Source organism: Crocodylus porosus, unplaced genomic scaffold, assembly GCF_001723895.1.
Source record: "Crocodylus porosus isolate Cpor-Errol unplaced genomic scaffold, CroPor_comp1, whole genome shotgun sequence".
NCBI classification, from domain to species: domain Eukaryota; kingdom Metazoa; phylum Chordata; order Crocodylia; family Crocodylidae; genus Crocodylus; species Crocodylus porosus.
In genome coordinates, this window is record NW_017728931.1 from 6,901,274 (window position 1) to 6,922,348 (window position 21,075).

Consider the following 21,075-nt stretch of genomic DNA (forward strand, 5'->3'; position numbering starts at 1 on the left):
GGGGCTGCACTGGGTTGTGTTCCAGGTGGGTGGTGGAGGCTCTGGGGGACCTGTGGCAAATTTTAGGGTGGCTGCAGCCCCTCCATAGCCCCCACTCTGCTGCCCACCCCATTCTGGAGGCACACCCCCCCCATGCCCTGCCGCTGTTCGCCCAGCTGGGGTGGGGCAGGAAGGTGTGGGACAAAGCAGCTGCTTGTCTGGGAGCAGTGGGGAGGCCTGGGCAGCTCTCACTGCTGCATGCCACTTTTCCAGAGGCAGCGCAGCGGCTCTGCCCCACCCCAGCTGGGTGAATGGGAGGAGGGCATAGCCCCCACTCCCAGCACCTTCCACTGCCTGTCCAAAGTGCAGCGCTGGGCCTGCCCCCCTCCCCCCTCAATCCAGGGACGCATACCCCACCCTTTTCCTGCGCCCCCTCACCCCGGCTGGGCAATGCTTGCCCCAACCCCAATCCTTCCCTCACTGCGGGGGCATTTATTTGCTCCCCCATGCCCCTTTCTTCCCCCCTCCCCCCCACCACAAGGGACTTAACAGCTGGAGGCAGCTGTGTCAACCGTTGTAAAGTCGAAACCGGCATCGGAACTTTGAAACAGTATAAATTTATAAAGGTTGCAAGTGCCATTTGTCATAACTCAAAGTCCTAAGTCAAGGACTGCCTGTATACTTATAGAAACCCTTCTTGTTACTCTTCATGTTCCTTGGTAGCTGCAACTCTAGTTGCACTTTGACCTTCCTGATTTCATTCCTGCATGTTCAAGCAGTGCTCTTATACTCCTCCCTAGTCATTTGTCCAAGTTTCCATTTTTTGTAAGCTTCCATTTTCTGTGTTAGCTCACTGAAGCGTTCCCTGCTAAGCCAGGCTGGTCACCTGCCATTCTTCCTAGTCTTCCTGCATATCAGGATGATTCATTCCTGAGCCCTCAGTAAGGTTTCTTTAAAATACAGCCAGCATCCCTGGACTCCTTTTCCCCTCAGATGGGCCTCCCAGGAAATCCTGCTCATCAGTACCCCAAGCGTATTGAAGTCTGCTTTTCTAAAGTCCCGGATCCTTTCTCTGCTGCTCTCCTTCCTTCATTTCATCAGGACCCTGAAGTCAGTCATCTCATGGTTGCTGCTGCCCAAGTTGCCATCCGCGTCTACATTCCCCACAATTCTTCCCTGTTTATGAGCAGCAGGTCAAGAGCATGGCTCCTAGGTAGCCTCTCCAGCACTTGCACCAGGAAGTTGTCCCCAACACTCTCCAAAACCTTCCTGGATTGCCTGTGTACTGCTGTATTGCCCTCCCAGCACATCAGGGTGATTGAAGTTCCCCACGTGAACCAGGGCCTGTAATTGGGAAACTTCCACTAGCTGTTTGAACCAAGCCTCATCCACCTCATCCTTCTCTATAGCAGACCCCCACCACAGCATCCCCCTTATTGTTCTCCCCTGTAAACTTAACCCAGAGACTTTCAACAGGCCTGTCTCCAATTCCAAACTGGAGCTCTGAGCAATCATACAGCTCTTTTACATACAGCGCAACTCCTCCCCTTCTTCTCCCCTACCTGTCCTTCCTGAACAGTTTATACCTATCCATGACAGCGCTCCAGTCATGTGAGCTATCCCACCACATCTCTGTTCCAATCGCATCATAGTTTTGGAACTGCGAGGACTTCCAATTTCTCCTGCTTATTTCACAGGTTCTGTGCATTTGTGTGCAGACACTTCAGGTAACTAGCCAATTGCCCTATTTTCTCAAGAAGAATGATAAGGCCCCCCCTGTTGCCCCCTCCTGCTTATGCTTTCTCCAGGTCGCTCACTTTCCCACTTACCCCAAGACTTGGTCTCCCTCCCCCAGCAAACTTAGATTAGACTTGTTAACTTAGGGAGAAGGCTTTATCTCCAAAGATGCTCTGCCATGGTCACTGTCACCTCTGGGCTGCCCAGTGGCTACTCTGCACTGTTACCGTTGCCCTGCTGGGCAGCCAAGAGGTGGCAGAGACACAGGGCAGCCCAGTGTGACATGGGCTCTGGGCAGCTGGAGCAAGGAGTGCTGGCAGCTATGAGGGGGAGGGGCTGCTTTTACCCACACCAGGTAACAGTTTCTGCCCCGCCACTGCCCTGCTGCTACTGCTAAGCTCAGGTGAGCGAGTCCAGAGCAGGTACAGGGCTGCGCATGTGGGTCCCCAGCTGTACTGTGGGGCTGGCGCCAGCGGCAGTGGCACCTGGAAGGAGCTGCCACTGTCTGGGCTGCCTAGAAAGGCAGTCCTGCTGCAGAGGTGCCCCAGCCCCCACTGTGTGCCCAGGGGCAGCAGGATGTGCCACGGCTACGCAGTACAGAGCAGGCACAGGTAGGGCTGGGGCGGTGCCAGGGCTCATTGGCTCTGGGCTTTTGTGGGGTGGGGGTGGATGCTGGGGCTCCCAGGCAAACCCCACAATACCCACAAACCATCCCCCTGAAGCCTTACAACTGCACCCTCCCCTACACACAATCACGCCCCCAACGAACAACGCATCCACCTACACACACCTGCCTCTGGGGGAAGCCCCTCTTACTGCTATGCGCACATACCCCACACCCCCAGCCACCTTCCACATAGCTCCCCACAAACCCCATACCCACCCACCTACCTCCATACATACCCCCACATCCACACACACAAACCCCATGCCCCCATCCCCCACAATACACAAGAGTAAGACTTCATTTTGAGCTTATCATGCAATCATTTATATATATATAAAAATTTCCAGTTCCAAGCTGGCAAACCACCTTCCCAAAAAGAGCATACTTCCAGGGGCAAGGGGAGGGTCTTCTGGAAGCAAATATTGAAGGTGAGGGTGTGGGACTTCCAGTCCCAAGATGGTGGCCATCAGGGTGCCTGTCAAGGGGCAGGGCTACCCTTGCAGCCTTCGACAGCTCATCAAAACTCATTAAGTGGCCCTCCAGCCAAAACAGTTGCCTGCCCCTGACCTATAGTATTAGATGAGTTTAGAATTCATTTGTTTAGCTAATAGTCAGTTATCACATGTGATTTCTATCTCAAGATGAGATCCCCTCTCCTAGTACAGTTTCTGTGGAGGTATATAGGGCTACATCTGCTACAATCAGAGGTATAACTGCATTTCATTTAAATATACCCGTGCTAGGTTTAATCTGACCACATTGGATACTAATAGCAGCGACAGCATGGGTCAGCTGCCTTGACCAAGGGTCCGAGGTTGGTTGAAACAACGTGTGTTGCTGCCACTCCAGTACCTGCTACTGGTACCTAGTGCAGTTACATTAAACCATATGAGGCAGTTGCACTTTCAGTTTGTAGTGTAGACCTACCCTCAAGAATAGGAATGACTTGAATGAAGAAAGAGTGGCAAAATGTAAACCATCAGATGTGGCTGCCTTAGGATGTCTGCACTGCATTCTTCATACACCTGCAACCATCATTGTTGAGCCCACCCCAACCTTCTGCTTGCCGATGCCATACCTGGGAATGAGGTGATGAAGCCACCCTGAGGAGCTCTCTGCTCTGCTGGAGACTGGGAGTGGGCAGACAGAGCGTGTTTGAAGACAACATTCCCTGGGAATGCCAGGGCATGATATAAACATACCCGTAGAGGTACCTCTGCTAATGGTATAGAGATCATTTCCCTTTGCATTGGGCACATCTACATGAGATATTTACTGCGCAGTTGACTAATTTTTTTGTGCGCAGTTGGCTGGAGCACAGTTTGCTTCAGTGTGGAGCTGGCCAGAAGGCAACCCTTGTGCCTCAGCCAGCTGCTCCACAGTATACATGGTTGCTTTTAATATTTGCAAATAATTTATACCTTATTTCACTGATTAAACATCTTTAAAAACTTTAAAGACAGGATCTGAATTTAGATGGGCAGTATTGCTGTAGTTGCTACATAAACTAACTTGGTCATGAATGTTTGATCCCATCTTGTTGTAATCATTGGGATTTTTGCCAATGACTTCCTTTGAAGAAGTTTCATGTTCTTTAAGTGTAAATGGCACTCCAAGGGCCTTCCTAGGATTTAAATTCTGTTCCTCTCTGGAAAATATCTAACACTAAATTGATATTTTAATGACTGTTCTGCTGTTTAGTTGCTCAGATTAAGAACACCTTTGGTTAGCTTCATTTTCCGTCTTCTAAATGTCTTTTTCATCAGTAACACAGAAGTACTTCACACACTCTTTATGAAAGAGAGTATATCTACACACTTCTGGCTTATTGCATCTGTTATTACTTCCAATAGATATTTATTCATGTACACTGATGTGGTTGTAATACCTATTCAGGTTCACAGGATTGCTTTCCATGAGCTGTTTTGAATAGATACACCACCTTGTATTTCTCTTATAGTCTGCTACCAGAAACATTGATTGGCAGCATGTGCTACATTCACCTCTTGATACTTTATCGACAAATTCTTGGTGATGTGCTCCTGAAGGACAGAATAAGCGCGCAGAGTGCTGGTAAGAATTGTTATTGTGGCAAATTATGAGAAGTCAATATTGTGAGTTATTCTGGTTAATTATTTCTCAAAGGCATATTCTACTTGCTACTTGCAAAGAAAGCATACTGGGTTAGATAGACCTTTCATCTTAACCAGTGTGGCAGTTCTTATGTTTGTATGAATAATAGTGCCAGGGGAAAAATGGGAGTGTTTTTGTCCTTTGCTTCCAAGTACTTGAAAGTACTTGTGGCAGAAATAAGTGGTTAGCCATGTTGGTCTGAAGTCAGGTAGAGGATATGGGAGGGTAACACCTTAGAAGCTAGCTAACTGGTTCAGAAAGGCATGAGCTTTTGTAGAAAACAACCGACTTTGTTAGATGCTACTAAATCCATTCATAGCATCTGACAAAATACCATGTTTCCTATAGAAGCTCTGAGCCACTTAGTTTCTAAGGGCATTTATGCATGTGCTCTGGGAGTTGGGTGGGGGAAGTGCTTTAATTAGACCACCTGGAGCATCTCATGTATCAGTGTGTGTCCCTGCACTTCAAAATGGTGGTGGGGCGCTTTATCTAAAGCTCATAGAAAGCACCCCCCATCACCATTCTGAAGCACAGGGATGCTGATACATAAGACTCAGTCAAGTCTGCTCTGGCACACTGTAATTACAGTGCACTGGAGCACCCTCCCTGCTTGTGTATAGGCATCCCATGGTGCCACCCTGTGGTTTATTCAGTAAGAAAATGCTTCCAGAATTTCCAGGTGTTTTGCCTAGCAGAAAACAATACACTGTTATGTCCTGAGTTATAGCAAGTAATTTTCTCTCCTAAAAAGAGGTAATATATATTCACAGAACAACATAGCCCAGCCAGCTAGGATGACATTATAAAAATTAAACCTAGCCAAGGCTCTAAATCTGACTAGCAACAATTGCTATATAAACTAACTTAGTAAGAAGGGTTTGATCAAGCCCCATTGTAACCAATGTGCGTTTTGTTGTTGCCTACATTAGGAGAAGAATCAGACCTTTAAAGCACATTTATTTCATTCTCTCCAATTTCTCCCATAAGTAGGGTTTAAATCAGGTTCTTGCCTTGGAAAAAATCTGTCCCTAATCGGCACTTTCTCCCCAGTCTAAGACAACTTTCATGAGTTCCAGTTTAAGAAAGATCTGTGTTCCATTTCTTTCTGTTTGATGTAATACTACATATGTTGTCTCATATCTATGGACTGCATACATATTATATGCATTCAGTTTGAAGAAATATTATTTGCATTTTTTCCATGGAAGTTAAATGAAACCCATTCTGCTCAAGTCACTCTGTAAGAGTCCCTAATTGTCATTCTCATCTGCTCAAGATTAGCTTTATATTCAGTTTTGTAACACTTTAACTTGTGTCAGATGAGTTTCATATTTGACTTAAATTCCCATAATGGAAGGCAAACATTACAAATCAAATTTTGTTTTCAGTGATATATGAATGAAATGTTTTCAGTGAAGCAAGCTTTCAAGAAAGCACGCAAGTGAATACTGTATGAATACTGTAATGTTTGTATTCATATACCATTCACTGAGGAATTCACAATACTTGTTTCTCATAATTTAGAATCAACCTGTTGTTCCTCCATTGTTTCCAGCTCACCTCAAAATTACTACGTCATGCTTTGTTGATCCCAAATGCGTGTCTTCGTAGTATATGGCACGACAATGCATGGAATTTGCCCTCAGAGGAGGCTTTTTCTCAGTTCTTGTAAACATTTCTAAGTTCCTCTTAACTGCCAAGATCAAATGTTTTGCTTGTTAATTTTTAATGAGTACATTTTTATGCTTTCCACAAGAGATCAGGTAAGTGTTTCTATATTTAAGACTAATAATTTTCCCCATATTTTGTCAATTGTGGAGTTAGGTGTATTTTGTCAATTGTGGAGATAGGCAGAGGAGGCGTGGAGGAACTCTTAAGGTTTACATTCAGCTGTGGAAAGAACAAAGCAAGATACGGGTTTAGATTCATCCTTTTAAAAACATAACCATCACCACACACCTTTTTTCTTAATGTGCCTATTGTTACAATCATTACAGAAATACAAAAAATTACAACTCGCAGTCATTGTGTAGTGGGTTGATAGTTTTTCATACTGCAAAATGATACTGTCTGAACATTCCTTGATCTTTCTCCTGTGTCTCTGTATTAGGCTTTTGAAATAATGCATGGTCTGCTTCTATAGTAAAAGACTTTGAATCTGCACTTACCAGAATACTTAAGCCAACAATTTCAGTCCATAGCTAGGCACTTAAATAGTAGTTTCAGTTTTCAAAAGTACCTAAAGCTATAACTACCATCACATCTTTCACCGAAGTTAATCTCCACACTTAGTACATTGGAAAATCAGGATTTTTTTCAGTTTTTGTGATGTGCATGCTCTCATTTTATTTAATAAAACCATAAACTGAAAAATGATAGATTATTAAGGTCAGAAGAGTCCTTCTGATCATCTAGTTTTATTGCCTGACTAATATGGATCAAAGAACTTCATTCTCTCATTTTTTTAGAATGATTGTAACTTCTGTTTGAGCTATATGGTGTCTTTTTGAAAAAGAGTGAACATTAATTTTAAAGATTTCAAGTAATGGAGACTCCATCATAGCCCTTTGAAAGCTGTTCTAAGAGTTAATTTCCTTCACTAAGCATTTGCACCTTGTTTCTGTATAGATTCTGTTTTCGTCTGTTGGATTCTCATTATATACGTCTGTGTATGGGAAAACCAAAATAAAATGCATGTTAATCAGGTTTATGTCAAAGGTATTTATGTATTTTGAGTTAACTAAAATTCCTCAAAAAAATCAGTTCACAGAGTTTTTAGACTCTTAGAAAAAGCAGTTTAGTTTTGTTTTACTTTCCAGGAATATTTGGATAATATTAAGCTGCTAATGTTTCCTGCACCTTGAGATCTTCACTTTTACAATATGGAAATAGCAGCACGTAGGCACCAACTTCATGCATGCTGTGGGGCTCAAACAACCACTGAAAAAAATTAGCACCCACAGACCAGTGCTTGCAGATGTTAAAAATAAAAAAATTCACTTTATGGGAAGAAGCAGTGTGTGACTTCAACACAGCTCTGCAGTGTCTGTGAAGATCAAGCGCTTCAGCAGGGCTTTGGTGCTTTTAGCTAAAGCTGATTCAATCAGCTATTAGATAAAAGTGCCAAAAAAGCCCCACTAAAGAGCCAGATGCTGCAGAGCTTTAACGCCTCTTCTGGGCATGCATGGGGCTCAGCAGGGGAACGCGCTGAGTTAAAAGTAAAGTGCTGTTTTTACGTGGGTTAGTTTCTGTGCTGCAAGCACCCACCAGCAAAAAACAAAGTTGGTGCCTGAGTAGCAGCACATTTGCAGTTGTTTCTATTCTAGGGCTGTTAGAAACTATGAGAGAATGTAGTGGTATACAAAATCATCAAATGCTTCTGTAAGCCATTTTTAATGTTCCTGTAGTCTTATCTAAAAATATTATGAATCGTAACAAAATCTGTATGCTGCTTTTCCATTTCAGATTTAATTAGTAATCCTATTTTAGCAACTTTTCCCAAGCTTATGGAGCAGCCTGATCTTATGGATGCATTTAGGGTATGTAATACATGTTATATTGAAGAATCATCTGCTGCTTCTAGACCAGTGGGTCTCAACCAGGGAGACCACAGCACCCTGGGGTGCCTTGAGATCCTTTCAAGTGTGCCACAGGCTGCCATGCTTATTAGCACTGTTTAGTATACAAACAAGATTTACAAAATAAACCCAGGAATTTCAAATAGGAATGCACAGTGTTAAATCTATTTTGACCTCTTGTGACCTTTATGAGTTCTTTGCATCAGAGAAATTGCTCTATTTTTCCATAGCTGAAAACAGAATGAAAAGTAAGAGCTGGTATTTTCCCAGGGGTGCCTGGAGTCTAAAAAGGTTGAGATCAACTCTTCTAGACTTTGAATATATTGCAGTATATTTGACCTCGTACATTACCAAAAGGAAAACATAAAATATGGAGGTTCTGTTGTTCTTGTTTTATGTACATGCATAGTGAATGCTGTGGATTCCTCTAGACTTGGTTGCATTCATAATTATGATACAAAGTCTCAAGTTAATCTGGTAGAAATAAAGCACATGGATTATATAAGATTTACTAAATTTTCCCATTTCACTTGGAGAAAAATATTTTGGCTGGGAGCAGGTTATCTAAAACTTTTTTTTTTAAAGGGCTAACTGAAAAAGTGATTTTCTAAACTATTCTTGACAAATCTTGGACCTTTTGTTCTATATTGGGTACTTTTCTAGTCTTTCATGAGCATACGATATTTACTCGATTCTAAGACAGAGAAAAAAGGCCCTTGCTGTAGAATAGAGCGGGGAGGGGGGGTGTTGGGCACCAGCCCCTATCCAAGGTTTGGACTGTAACCACAGTTGTTGCGGCGCGCCCCACCCCCAGCAATCACTCACCTGCAGCTTCTTCCACCAATCTCTATGCCCCTGCCCTCCACAGCCTCTGCTCCCCTGCCTGCTCCTCTCCCTCTCCAACCTACCTTTGCCCCACACTGGCAGAGTCTGTCCCTGCTGCTGCCTGGGGCACTGAGCACAGCCCCAGCCCAACCCTGTAGCATACATGGCCTGCATGGCTGCTACGGGGCCTGGTCTGGGGTTGTGCTCAGTGGCCCAGGCTCAAATGGGGACAGAGTAAAACAAAATTAACTGCTGGCATGGAGCAAGGGGGAGGGGAACAGAAGTTGGGGAGGGGAAGAGGGGAAGCAGGACTGTGGGGAGGGAGGAAGGGGAAACAGAGGCTGTTCAGAGGAGAGGGAAGAAGGGAGCAGAGGCTGGAGTGGGAGGGGGACAGAGGGAGCAAAGGCTGTTCAGCGGGAGAGAGGGAAAGGGGAGCAGAGGCTATGGAAAGGGGCAGGACAAGGGGCAGAGGGGGAAGGGGTGTCCCAAGGCTGCGGATGAGGGCAGGCAGATGTGGCAGGGGGCCAGACTCAAGCTTCACCTTCCCACACCACCTGCTCCCCACTGCCTGCCCCCCTGCAGCAGTGGAAGGAGATAAATTAATGATCCTCCAATAATTAGATTGTATATATGAAAATTATTTTAAAATATATGCTGCGTTTTTGGTTGTAGCTGTGTTGGTGTAAGGACATAGGCAGGCAAGGTTCTTTGAGTAGATGTGATATCTTTTATTGGACTGAGTAATTGGAAAAAAGTTCTTGGCAAGCTTTCAGGTGCAGTCACCCTTCTTCAGGCATAGGGAGTCTGCTGTTCTCTGAAGAAGAAGGGTGATTGCACCTGAAATCTTACCAATAACTTTTTTCCAACTACTCAGTTAATCTAATAACAGATATCACATCACTCAAAGAACCTTGCCATTTTAAAATATATACCTTTCCCTTCTATATAATCTAATTATTGGGGGATTGACTTAAATTCGGGGTCATCTTAGATTCAAATAAATACAGTGATATTAACACCTTACAATGTCTAATGCCTTGATCCTTACAACAGTTGGGTTAAATGTCTACTAAATGCTGAGTTATATCTAGCCCTGAGTGACTTGTCCAAGAGACTGGGAAGACCCTGACAGTATGGAATTAAATACTGGTCCCTCCTAACAGCATATACAGTCTTTCATATTAACATAACCATTGCTTTTATTTGTAAATTGTCTGTAATTTTGTTTAGTGGATTATTGCCAGGCTGCACAATTTCTGAGCAGCCAGAGGGTGCCTGCAGCATGAGCTCTTCTGGCTCCCCTCATCCCACAGGCACTGCCATGTCTCCTCCACCATGTCAGCAGTGTGCCTCCACCCTTGCTTAAGCTATGGGCTCCCCATACCCCTGTGGCCTGTTCTGCCCTGCCGTCAGAGGTGAGGGCAGGAAGCAGAAGCTGGAAAAGGGAGTGGAAACCTGGAGAAAGTGTTGACAACCCAATAATTTTTTTTTTTTTTAACTGACAATTTGCAAACGTGTTACTGACAGGCTTTTTTACTGACATGTGTTTTTACTCTGGTAAAAAATATATATTTTTGGTTTTACACTTGACATCCACCCCAGCTCCAACCCTCACTATGCTGTCCTGCCCAGTCTACCCACCCCCAGCCTTACCCCTGCCAGCCTGCTTTTCCCATTCCAACACAGACCCCAAAAGAAGCCTACTTTGAACCCAGTAGTATTATAGGATGGGAAGCAAGAACAGCAGTGCATGGCTAGAGGGGAAAGGGTCCACAAAATACTGAAAGGAGGCTTCCTTCAGCATGCTGTGCTCCCACTTAGACATCAGGTTGTACTGTTCCGCTCTTTCTGTGCTTCAGTCAAGGTCCAGCTGTCCCCATCCTTTCCCAGAAGGAAGCTTCACAAAGCAGCAAGAACTTGACTGTTTTTACAGAGGACTTAAATTTATTTACAGACTTTATAGACAGGCATTTTTGGTCTGAATTTTTACCAACTGCCCATAAATTTATGGACAGTTAGCAACCCTGCCTGTAGACCCCACCAACAATAGTGGTGGTAATGGTAGTAGCAGGAGCAATGGGAAGAGCAGCAGTCAGGTGGGAGCTTGCAGGCCACCAGCTGGACAGCCCTGGATTATTGCATGCTGCATATTAGACTCAGGTGTCACTGCATGACATTATCAGGTAGCTGATGAGATGTAGAGCACTTTGGTTAAGCAGCACTACCTACATCATCATTGAAGCAGGTGGCGGTCAAACATTGAGAAAAGGGGCGGTTTTCAGTGTGGACTCATTGAGTATTTACCCATCTTCTATGTGGGGTTTTGCAAGTCATGATGAGCCCTGTGTTGCAGTGGCTACACTGCTAGCAGCAGCCAAGTTTGCTACTTAAAGCTGACAAAGGTATGTCTGCACAAGATGCAGTCATTGCAGTGTAAGGGGACCTTGTATCTCTCACCCTTCACCATGGATGTCATGGTACTAGGCAATAGCAAGTTATTTTTCCACAAGAGAACGATTGTCCAAGCTTCTGTTACAGTCTGGATTTGGAAGAATATAAACTATGTAAGAGTCACTCAACCCAGAGAGGAGTTTGGATGATGCCTGATCTTTGGTTTGGTGATTTGAGTTCTGTGCTGGGATGTTAGATACATGTAGGTTCACATCTGCTCTGAGTGAGATGGGAACCTAGAAATGGGGTCCCTGGCTTACAGAACAAGTGCCCTAACCATTCAGCAATTGAGGCTGAAACAGGTCTGAAGTGATCTGGGCTCTGGTGTCAGAAGCAGACTGGCTACGTTTGCTGACAACACAAAACTTTGAGGAAGAGTATTCACACTTGAGGATAGGCTGATGATGCAGGCCAACCTTGATAGGCTTGCAAGGTGGGTGGATGAAAACTTGATAGCATTCAATACAGAGAAATGCAAGGTGCTCCACCTCGGGTGTCGGGGGGAGTTCCCATCACACTATATAGGCTCAGCAATGCTACACTCGCTAGCACTATGACCAAGAGGGACTTGGGGGTCAAGATGAACATGAGCCACCAATGTAATACCGCAGCCAGCAAAGCAAACAAAATTCTGGCTTGTATCTACCGGAGCAAGACTCAGGATGTCATCTTCCTGTTGTACTTGGCCTTGGTGAGGCCACAGCTGGAGTACTGCATCCAATTCTAGGCTCCACAATTCAGGAGGGACATGGAGAAGCTTGAAAGAGTCCAGAGAGGAGAGCTATGTTGGGGGGACTCTTTAGCTTTTTAGCCTGGAAAAGCGTAGGCTCAGGGGTGATCTGGTGGCCACCTATAAGTTTATCAGTAGTGACTACCAGTATCTGGGGGAACGTTTGTTCACCCAAGTGCCCCAAGGGATGACAAGGTCAAACAGTCATAAACTACTGCAGGACTCTTTCAGGCTCGACATAAGGAAGAATTTCTTTACTGTCCAAGCCCCCAAGATCTGGAGCAGCCTGCCATCGGAGGTAGTTTAAGCACCTACATTGAATGCCTTCAAGAGAGAATTGGATGCTTATCTTGCTGGGATCCTATGACCCCAGCTGACTTCCCGGCCTTCAGATGTGGGCTGGACTCAATGATCTTCCAAGGTCCCTTCCAGCCCTAATGTCTATGAAATCTATGTGTATGATCAGAGGTCGAGAGAACAGGCTTTATGAAGAGAGGCTGTGAGCTATGGGACTCTTCAGCCTGGAGAAGTGCAGGCTCAAGGATGACTTGGTGGCTGTCTATAAATACATAAGGGGTGTGCATCAGGATCTGGGGAAATAAGGCCTGTTCACCAGAGCACCCCCAAGGGATGACAAGGTCCAGCAGTCACAAATTCCTGCAAGACCGTTTTAGGCTGGACATAAGTAAAAACTTCACTGTCCAAGCCCCCAAGGCGTAGAACAGACTCCCCCTAGAGGTGGTGCAAGCACCTACTCTGGACACTTTTAAGAAACATTTGGAGGCTTATCTTGCTGGGATCCTTTGACCCTAGCTGACTTCCTGCCCCTTGGGGAGGGGGCTGGACCTGATGATCTCATGAGGTCCCTTCCAGCCCTAATGTCTATGAAAAAAAATGTAAGGGCCCTTCTTCTTCAGAGTCTAATATCTAGTAGTCATAAGTTTCTGGCTTACCTTTTCATGCTCTGGATGGCAGGATGTATCCACAGTTGGTGCACATATGTGACCGTGTGTGTTGCCACTGTGTAGCCTTCTGAGCAGGCTCAGTCTACATGTGCATGCTTATGCACCTACACTGCAGAAGAAATAGAATTGCTACCTGCAAACAAGTTGCATTTTAGCATTTAGCAGCTGAAAGCTGGCATTTAGATGCACAAAGGGAAATAGAATTCCACTCTTAAGTTTTACTGACAAATATCTTTAACATGTTATATTGTTAATTTCAAGAATCATTTGATTAAATTCAACCTATATTGCTGTACTTAGATTTCTTCTGTTTCAGAAACATTAGATCACTAAGAAAAATGTGGAATTTTGTGGCTTTTGTAAGTGTTTGATATTCCCAGTGGTACCTGCACAATTCAGGGTTCCAATAAAATACCAAGTATTTGGTATGTGGGATATAGAAAAAAAAGCCGTTTGATTCATAGATTGTAAGGGGCTGGAAGGGATCTTGCAAGATCATCACGCATGGGTGTCTGGTGCCTCTTGAGTCAGGGGGGTATGTCCCCCCCTGACACCAGTCAGCAACCAGGGTGGGGGGTACCTCGGCGGCCAGTCCCACTGGTGGGGGGTGCCCAGCAGCCGATCCTGCAGCCCATCTCACTCACCGTAAAAGTGGCCGTGCTGCTTCCGGAACTCTCACAGCCACTTCCGGAAGCAGTGTGGCTGCTTTTGCTGGTGGCCCCGCTCCCTGGCCAGCGCTTGCAGGTGGGGCACTGGTGCTCCCACCTGTCCTCCTGCCCACTGGCTAAACAGGGAGCGCAGCCAGACAGGGGGTGCACCCACTGTGCATTGCCCCTGTCATCAGGTCCAGCCCCCTGCACTAGGCAGGAAAGTCATCTGGAGTCAGGTCACCCCAGCAAGGTAACTGTCTAGTCTCCTCTTGAAGATTTCCAGGGTAGGTGATTGTATTAGCTCTGGAGGGAGTTTAAATAGGTACGCTGCTGTCTCCCTGACAGACTGAGAAAGTAGCTCTTAGGTGTGACCTCTCCTAGTCATCTGAAGGTGCCTGACAGTATGTTAATTTTTGAGTTTTTTGGAGGGGGGTAGAATTTGGGGGGAGGCAGGAGGGGGCTGTTTATTTTAACTTTTTCAACTCCTCTCTCACTTCAGTTCAAATAAAGCTTTCCAAAGTTAAATTGATTCTACTAAAGAAGATCAAACAGTTAAGACAGATCGAGTTTTAGAAAAAACAGTCTCAGCTCTTTTTAAATGAGACTGTAACTAGCTAGTCTTGTTTGTGAAGACTTCTATCTCATTTGATCCAGTGATCTTTATTTAAATAAAATTGGATTGCTCCATCATATCTCACATGAGCGAGTGGTAAAGCTTTGTACATGAATGGCTAAATACAGATGTAAACTAAATAAAAAAATAACCAAGAAAAAAAGGTCACGTGCAATTCCATGTTGAAACTCCACAGATCTTGGCAAAAATTCACAACTCAAATTTTTGATTTTTAAGGTAAACAGACTTGACTTTGCCAAAAATCTTGTAAATTACTAATATATCTACTAATGACCATAGTTACCCTGAGCAAGAGACCTGGAAACCATTTCTGTTTATTCCTTGAATCCTTCTGGAAATCTCTGGGACAATGGTATTTCCCAGTGAATGAGAAGAAAGCTCACTATCTGGTCTTCCAGGACGTCTTAAGGGACCTTTTTTCTCTTCCCCACCATTCAAGTACTACCATGTACTACCATCCTCTGTCCTCCATCCACTCCAAATGCTGCTCTGTTTAAACATGCTTGCTCTGAAGAATTTTTGGTGATAATTAGGGATTTAGGTGGTGGGGGAACCAATTCTGGATTTGGGCTAGAAAACTCTGCTTTCTGCTTGGTATCCTAATGTATTCTCCAATATTTAGGGAAATTTGCTCAGGTGTGAAATGGATTGAATGAGGTCAAAGAAATACCTCTTGCAGCTGAAAATTGTCTTGATGTGCATCTTCACAATTTTTAAAACTCAGTCTGATATAATGTTTTGTGTTTTATTTCAGAGCGCTTGGGCAGAAAAAGAGAGCACATTAAAGAGATCAGAGAAGGTACTGAAGTACAGGTTTTCTCAGCATCATATTAAAGCTACAAAAACAGAAGCATTTCTATCAGTGTTGTGGCTAGTTTCAGCTATTCTTGTCTTTACTATTATAGAGTCAGAAAAATATAAGTCCTTTAACTGCAGACCTTCACTTTTTTTTTATCCATATTTATAGTAGCAAGCTACATGGGCAGGGTTATGAAATAAACTTGTCTTGTTAGCTAGCTTTTTTCATTATTAACATAGCATTGCATTATTAACGTAGCATAGCAACTATCACTCATGGCTTTGAAGCATTCATAGTTTCTGTAAAACAGCTATGTACCTTGACAGTAAAAATAGTTCTGTGAGAGCTTGTGTACATGTGGATCCTGCTTGTAGCACCTGCTCTCACGGCACAGGAATTTGTAAAGCTTTCATAAGCAGCATCTATTCAGGGTCATGCATGTGCCCTGCATATTCTTGTGCTCCCCTCTGCCACCCCTAATCGAGGGCAGGGTGACCCCAACCTTCATTCAGTTCTTTCGCTGCTCAGAGTCCTGATGAGTTCGCTCCAAGCTGTGGAGGAGGAGAGCACGTTGTGGGATCCATCTATACAGAGCTTGATAAATAGCCATTTCCTCCTCTTTCAGTGCCGGTATATGTGGGTCTTACTCAGGTTATTAAGCAAGCAGGTTTGTCCTGCAGGTGCTGGGAGCTAGGAGTTCATCTGAATAACAGCTGTTCTTCCCACATAGGCACCTGCTGTTTATGCTGCCAGTAGCACATAATTAGGGGGTTACAAACTCAAGGAGGTAGCTGGCCAGCCCATTTCAAGGGCAGATCACAGGGCTGGCTACCATAGTTGCAGGTTGAACACAGCAGGGCCCCACCCCATGCCTCTGATTGGCTGAGGGGCCCCAGGAGTCCCGCCCCTCCCCACAGATTGGCACATGACTTGAAACCACAGTTTAATTACCCTGTTTAAGCCACGGGAAACCATTAAATCATATGTCATTTTACATAACCCCTCCTCCCCTTTATAGCCCTGAGCCTTCGTTTGCATAACCCTGCCTCTAGTCTCACTCTTCCACTCCTTTCCTCACCTTTCATTCCATTATTTGCATAACCCCACCCATATTCTACACCGCCCACCTTTGGGAATCACTGCCTCCTTCCTCCTCATTCCACTATTTGCATAACCCTGCCCCCTGTAGAAACAGCCCCCCCACTCCTGCCTCCCTGTCCCTTGCATACCCTTCCCACCTGCCTTCCCCCCCTCCACATTCTCACCTTTGCTCCAAGACTGCAGGGCTTCCTGCCTGCTTTTCTCCTTGCCAGTAAGTTTTGTGGGGTTTTGTTTGTTTGTTTGTTTGTTTTTAAGCAAGCCCACCAAAAGTGTGGAGCCCACACTTTTTTTTTTTCTCACAGAGCCTGCCCAAAAACATGGCTTCTGTGAAAATTATGCAGTTGTGATTTTGGTAGGTCCCTACATATAATGGTGGCCAACATGAGCCAGGGTTCTACTATCTGCTCCGCAGACCCCAACTAAGGTATGTCACTGAGACAGCCTGAGCCTTGGTTGAACCAGCTGGAATATGAATTCGGAGATTTAATTTATTGATATTTTGCTGTTTTGAGGCAGTCCACAATCTAATTCAGTAGTCTAAGAGCCAAAACTGGTCTTCCTTTGGATCTGATGTTAGAAGAAACAAGTACTATAAGGTTTCTGAAGCTTGTTTTATTTAAATGAAACAAGGGTGGCTCTCCATACAAACAAGTTAGGCACTTTGGGCTCTTTTACACATGCTCCGGGGGTGTTGGGGCAGGGGACACTTTAATTAAAATGGCTCCGAGAGCCACTCTAATTAAAGCGTCCACAGTGTCTCATATAACCAGGTTCCCTGTGATTCAGGATGGTGGCAGGGAAGCTTTAACCATTTTGAAGTATGGGGATGCTGAAGCACAAGACATGGAGGCTGCTGGAGTATGCTAATTAATCGAGCCTGCTCTGATGTGCTGTAATTAAAGTGCATCAGAGCAGCCTCCTCGCATGTCCGTAGGTCCCCTCTGGAATGAACATGATCTTGGAAAAAGCTCCAGTAAGTGTATATGTTATTTCACGTGAAATCATTTTCAGAATAAATCTATGAGAGACTCCACTGTTTTCAGTTTGCTCAGCAAGCTGAAGCAGTGGCCACTGAAAATGCCACCTTTGTTGCTAAATAGTGGATCAAACAAGAAAATGACAGTTCCGGCAGTGGTTTTCTCAGTGCTGAAAGAACTAAGTTTGAGTCCCATGAAGGTTAATTTTATTGAACTGGTGGATAAACATGAGAAATATATTAACTATTTCGTGAGAATAAAGCAAGACACATTAGCATGATCAGACATCAAGTCAAGGTTGCCACTAACTCTGCATTCATTGAATTTAACAATAACAAGTGGTCCAGAATAAAAGAAATGGAAGATTGTGTCACATTGCAAATATGGATAGGAGCCCAAGAGGAAAAATGCTTTGACTCTGCTGTTTAAGTTCTTGTAGTGGAGGGCCACCTACATTGCAATAGGATGCTCAAAATGTATGCACAGCAGCCACTGTAGGTCATCCAGATACCACAAGATCCATAGGGTCTGGATGTAGAACAAGAACCCTATTGTAAGAAACCATGTTCTTTTGAAGTCATAGTGTTATGTACTGGTGATTAGACAAGTGTGGAAATTTGAGAAGCAGAGAAGGGAAGGACAGCATAGGAGTTATTTGGATTGCCTGAGTTCTGTCCTGTCACACTTTCTTCTGGACCTGGGTAAGTATTGGGGGAAAGACATATCAGGTGAATCAGAAAGGCATCTCCTGCTGATCCAAAGTGTTTTTGTATGTGAGAACAAAGGGAAGAATACTTATGATGTATAGTAATAAAACACACCCAAGGGATATGCCATTTGCAAGACCTGAATCAGAAAACAAATATTTTTAGAGGCATTTTGTGCAAGATGGAGGTTTTCCTGCTCAGTTAGTGCCTCTCAGGAAAAGCAAAGCTGTCAAATTAAACTTGATTTACAATATGCCATGCCCTTAACAAAATTGCTTCTTGGCGTAGGAAGCTTGTTCTTATACCTCACTGCGTGGTAAGGTAACTCACAGGCAATAGATTTTGTATCAAAGTTTGAACTCTTCTTCTATTAAGAAGTGGTAGCAAGGGTTTACACGTGTCGCCCATGATGTCCTTAATGTCCTTACATGGGATGCATTGCTGGCACTACCTCACCCTAGCACTCACTCCTCTGCTCCCCCCCACCTCTCTTCTGCCAGGGGTGGACCCCAGCACCCCCAACCTGGACAAAGCCCAGGGTCCCCCCATGCTGCTGAGTGGGGGTAATCATACCTCCCTCCATTGGCTGCAGGCTGCTGCCAGCTGCCTGACAGATGACAGGGCAGTGTGGGGAGGCGTGTGCCTTATGGCCAGTGAGGGATGACACAGTTGCTTGGCTGGGCTTGGCTGTCCTTGGCAATGTCACAGCATGCTGGGAGGTATGCGGGAGTGTCCCAGCCTTACACCTTGGCCACTGCAGGCATCTGCCTGCTTTCTCTAACACTGTTTAGAGAAACCTGCATAGATTGGATTGATTCTACCTCAGCTTTTTGACTGTCTGTACTTAGCCTATGAATTCAGCACCTGTGGGCAGATATGGGATATCCTCTTCCTTTCTTCTTTATTACTAAAAATGAAGAAAAATAAAGCCCCTTCTCCCTAAGATACAGAATCTATCACAGCAAGCTTTGATGGTGAACCTACCACTCGTTAGATTCATGTGGGAGTGTTTCCTGAAGAGGGACAGGGCTACATGTGAAAAAGTGTGGTCTGGAACTGTGTAGTATAATCATCCTAAATGGTGTACAAAACCCATTTGTTTATAGTAACTCCAGCACAAGCCTCCTTGAACAGAAAAAGATTGAAATCAGTAAGGTTGGTAGAGGAAGCATATAGACAGAAAGACTAGTCCAAGACCCCTAACTGTAACTAAATTAACAATTTTGATACCAATGACTGGGTTGAGAGAAGTCTCAGTAGAAGAAAATGTTTCCTTTGTTAAAATCCAGGGCTCTGCTTCAAAGGTCTCTTGACAGTCAGATTGTGTAGCCAGCATAAAGGAAAGCTTTTGATGAATGAACAACAACAATCCAACTTGTGCCCTCTTAAAGGACTGTATACACCTTATGCTTTCAGGTAGATCTAGAATCCTTTAGAGTACAAAGGCTCACGTGTCTTTATACTCTGTAATGTCTGCCCATCACAAGGAAGATTTTAGATATTTGTCTTCGTCTCTAGTTTTCTGGAATGGACCACTATGGAGGCAAATGAGCTGATGTTGAAGGTATTGGGGATAAAGCAACTAAGACCATTTGGATAGTGGCCTGGAGTCCATGGAAAGGCTGGAATTACAGGTGCTTGACCCTTGTGGAAAGAATAAAGGAAAGAACATCTCTATCGCTTTTCATAATGCAGTTTTATCAGAGGAAGCATCTTCAAATAGAATTGGACTCCCTTGGTACCATAGTACCTCAGTGCATGAAAGTGTGGTGCAAGAAACTTTAAGGTCAGCATTTAATATACACAAGATGAGATGCAAACAAATGTCATACATGGTACATAGCAATGTGAAAATGCTGTCGTTTATATTATAGGGTTTTTTATTAAAGCATCATGGATTTATCAACTTGGATTATCTGAAAACCTGTTTTAATAGTGGGAATAGCTGTCCATAGGATTACTGTTTTACTGTGATTATACAATCTTCTGTAGAAATGCCTTCAAGCATGGAGTACTGAATGCTTTTATATTCTTATTTCTAGCGAGATCAAGAATTTTTGAAGACTGTATTTACCCTGGTGTACCATGACTCTGTCTTCCCTCTTCTCCAGTCTACTTTCCTCCCAAAGCATAAATGGGCAGATGAAGAGTCAGAAGCCTCTCGCTGGAAAGTGATTGCTGACTTCTTGAAGCAGACCCGAGAAAATGATGGTGCTCTCTATTCTCTGCTGTCCTCAGAAACTGTTCACAAAGCTTTTGATATTTCAGAGGTAGCATATGATTTTCTAGGAGAGGCAAGGAAAAGTAGTGTATCAACATGAATGGATATCAAGACAGTAATAGAGTGTAGCATATGCAAGATAAAGGAATGATCTATCTAATAAAAATAAAAGGGTTTTATAGTTTATACAAAGCATATTTTGTAAGTAAATTGTATTAAATTACCTGGACATGTAATGACTTTTTTTGACAAAGCACATACCAAGAGATTAGAATAAAGTGTTTTAGCTCTTTGACTACATGGTTGATTGTTTTTTAAAAAGCTTCTGATCTGTATTTTTAAACATGGGTACAGTTGTCAGTGACATCTATCTACTACTTTTATTGGCTTATGAAGGTGAATACTTTGTTGTACTGACCATAGAGCTCAGCAAACTCTTAAGATGGATGTAACAGTATCTTCTTTAGTTAATTTAGAAGAGCTGTACAACTATTCCTCATTTAACATCATAGTTATGTTCTTGAAAATTGCAACTTTAAGCAAAATGATGTTAAGCAAATCTGATTACATCACAGGAGTTACCTACTAGCAGGCAGTGGCCAGAGTTGTAACTGAACATTGCACGACTTTAAACAAGTATGTTCTCTAATAGATCAGTGATGTAATAATGAAACAACCTTAACTGGGATGACATTTGTAACTGTTTTATTTTTTTTTCTGTATAACTGCCGCGCGGCACTCTCACATTTATGTAACCTTGAAGTCTTGACTGTTAATCAAAACGAATGCTTTGTACTTTTCTCCGCTGGCATTAAGCTACACATGCGCATTCTGTAAATTTCATTTCTTATCTAGAAGTGTCATTTCTGCAGAAACGAAACTTATGTAAAAAATCTGCCTAGCAATTACGGTGTAAAA

General features: G+C 43.9%; 1 protein-coding gene across 6 annotated transcripts in view; it reads left to right on the forward strand.

The window, feature by feature from the left end:
- NPHP1 (nephrocystin 1) overlaps nt 1-20,450 on the forward strand; it is a 59,634-nt gene extending 39,184 nt beyond the window's left edge. For 2 of the 6 annotated variants that reach the window (XM_019544113.1, XM_019544116.1), the window contains 4 exons: nt 4,344-4,456; nt 7,985-8,058; nt 15,107-15,151; nt 19,979-20,450. In XM_019544113.1, coding sequence (XP_019399658.1) covers nt 4,344-4,456; nt 7,985-8,058; nt 15,107-15,151; nt 19,979-20,257 — 511 coding nt within the window. In that variant the 3' untranslated portion in view covers nt 20,258-20,450. Of the gene's footprint in view, nt 1-4,343; nt 4,457-7,984; nt 8,059-15,106; nt 15,152-19,454; nt 19,839-19,978 lie in introns of those variants that run through there. The other 4 variants (XM_019544117.1, XM_019544115.1, XM_019544118.1 and 1 more) reach the window with 4 other exon arrangements.
- The last annotated feature ends 625 nt before the right edge of the window (nt 20,451-21,075 follow it).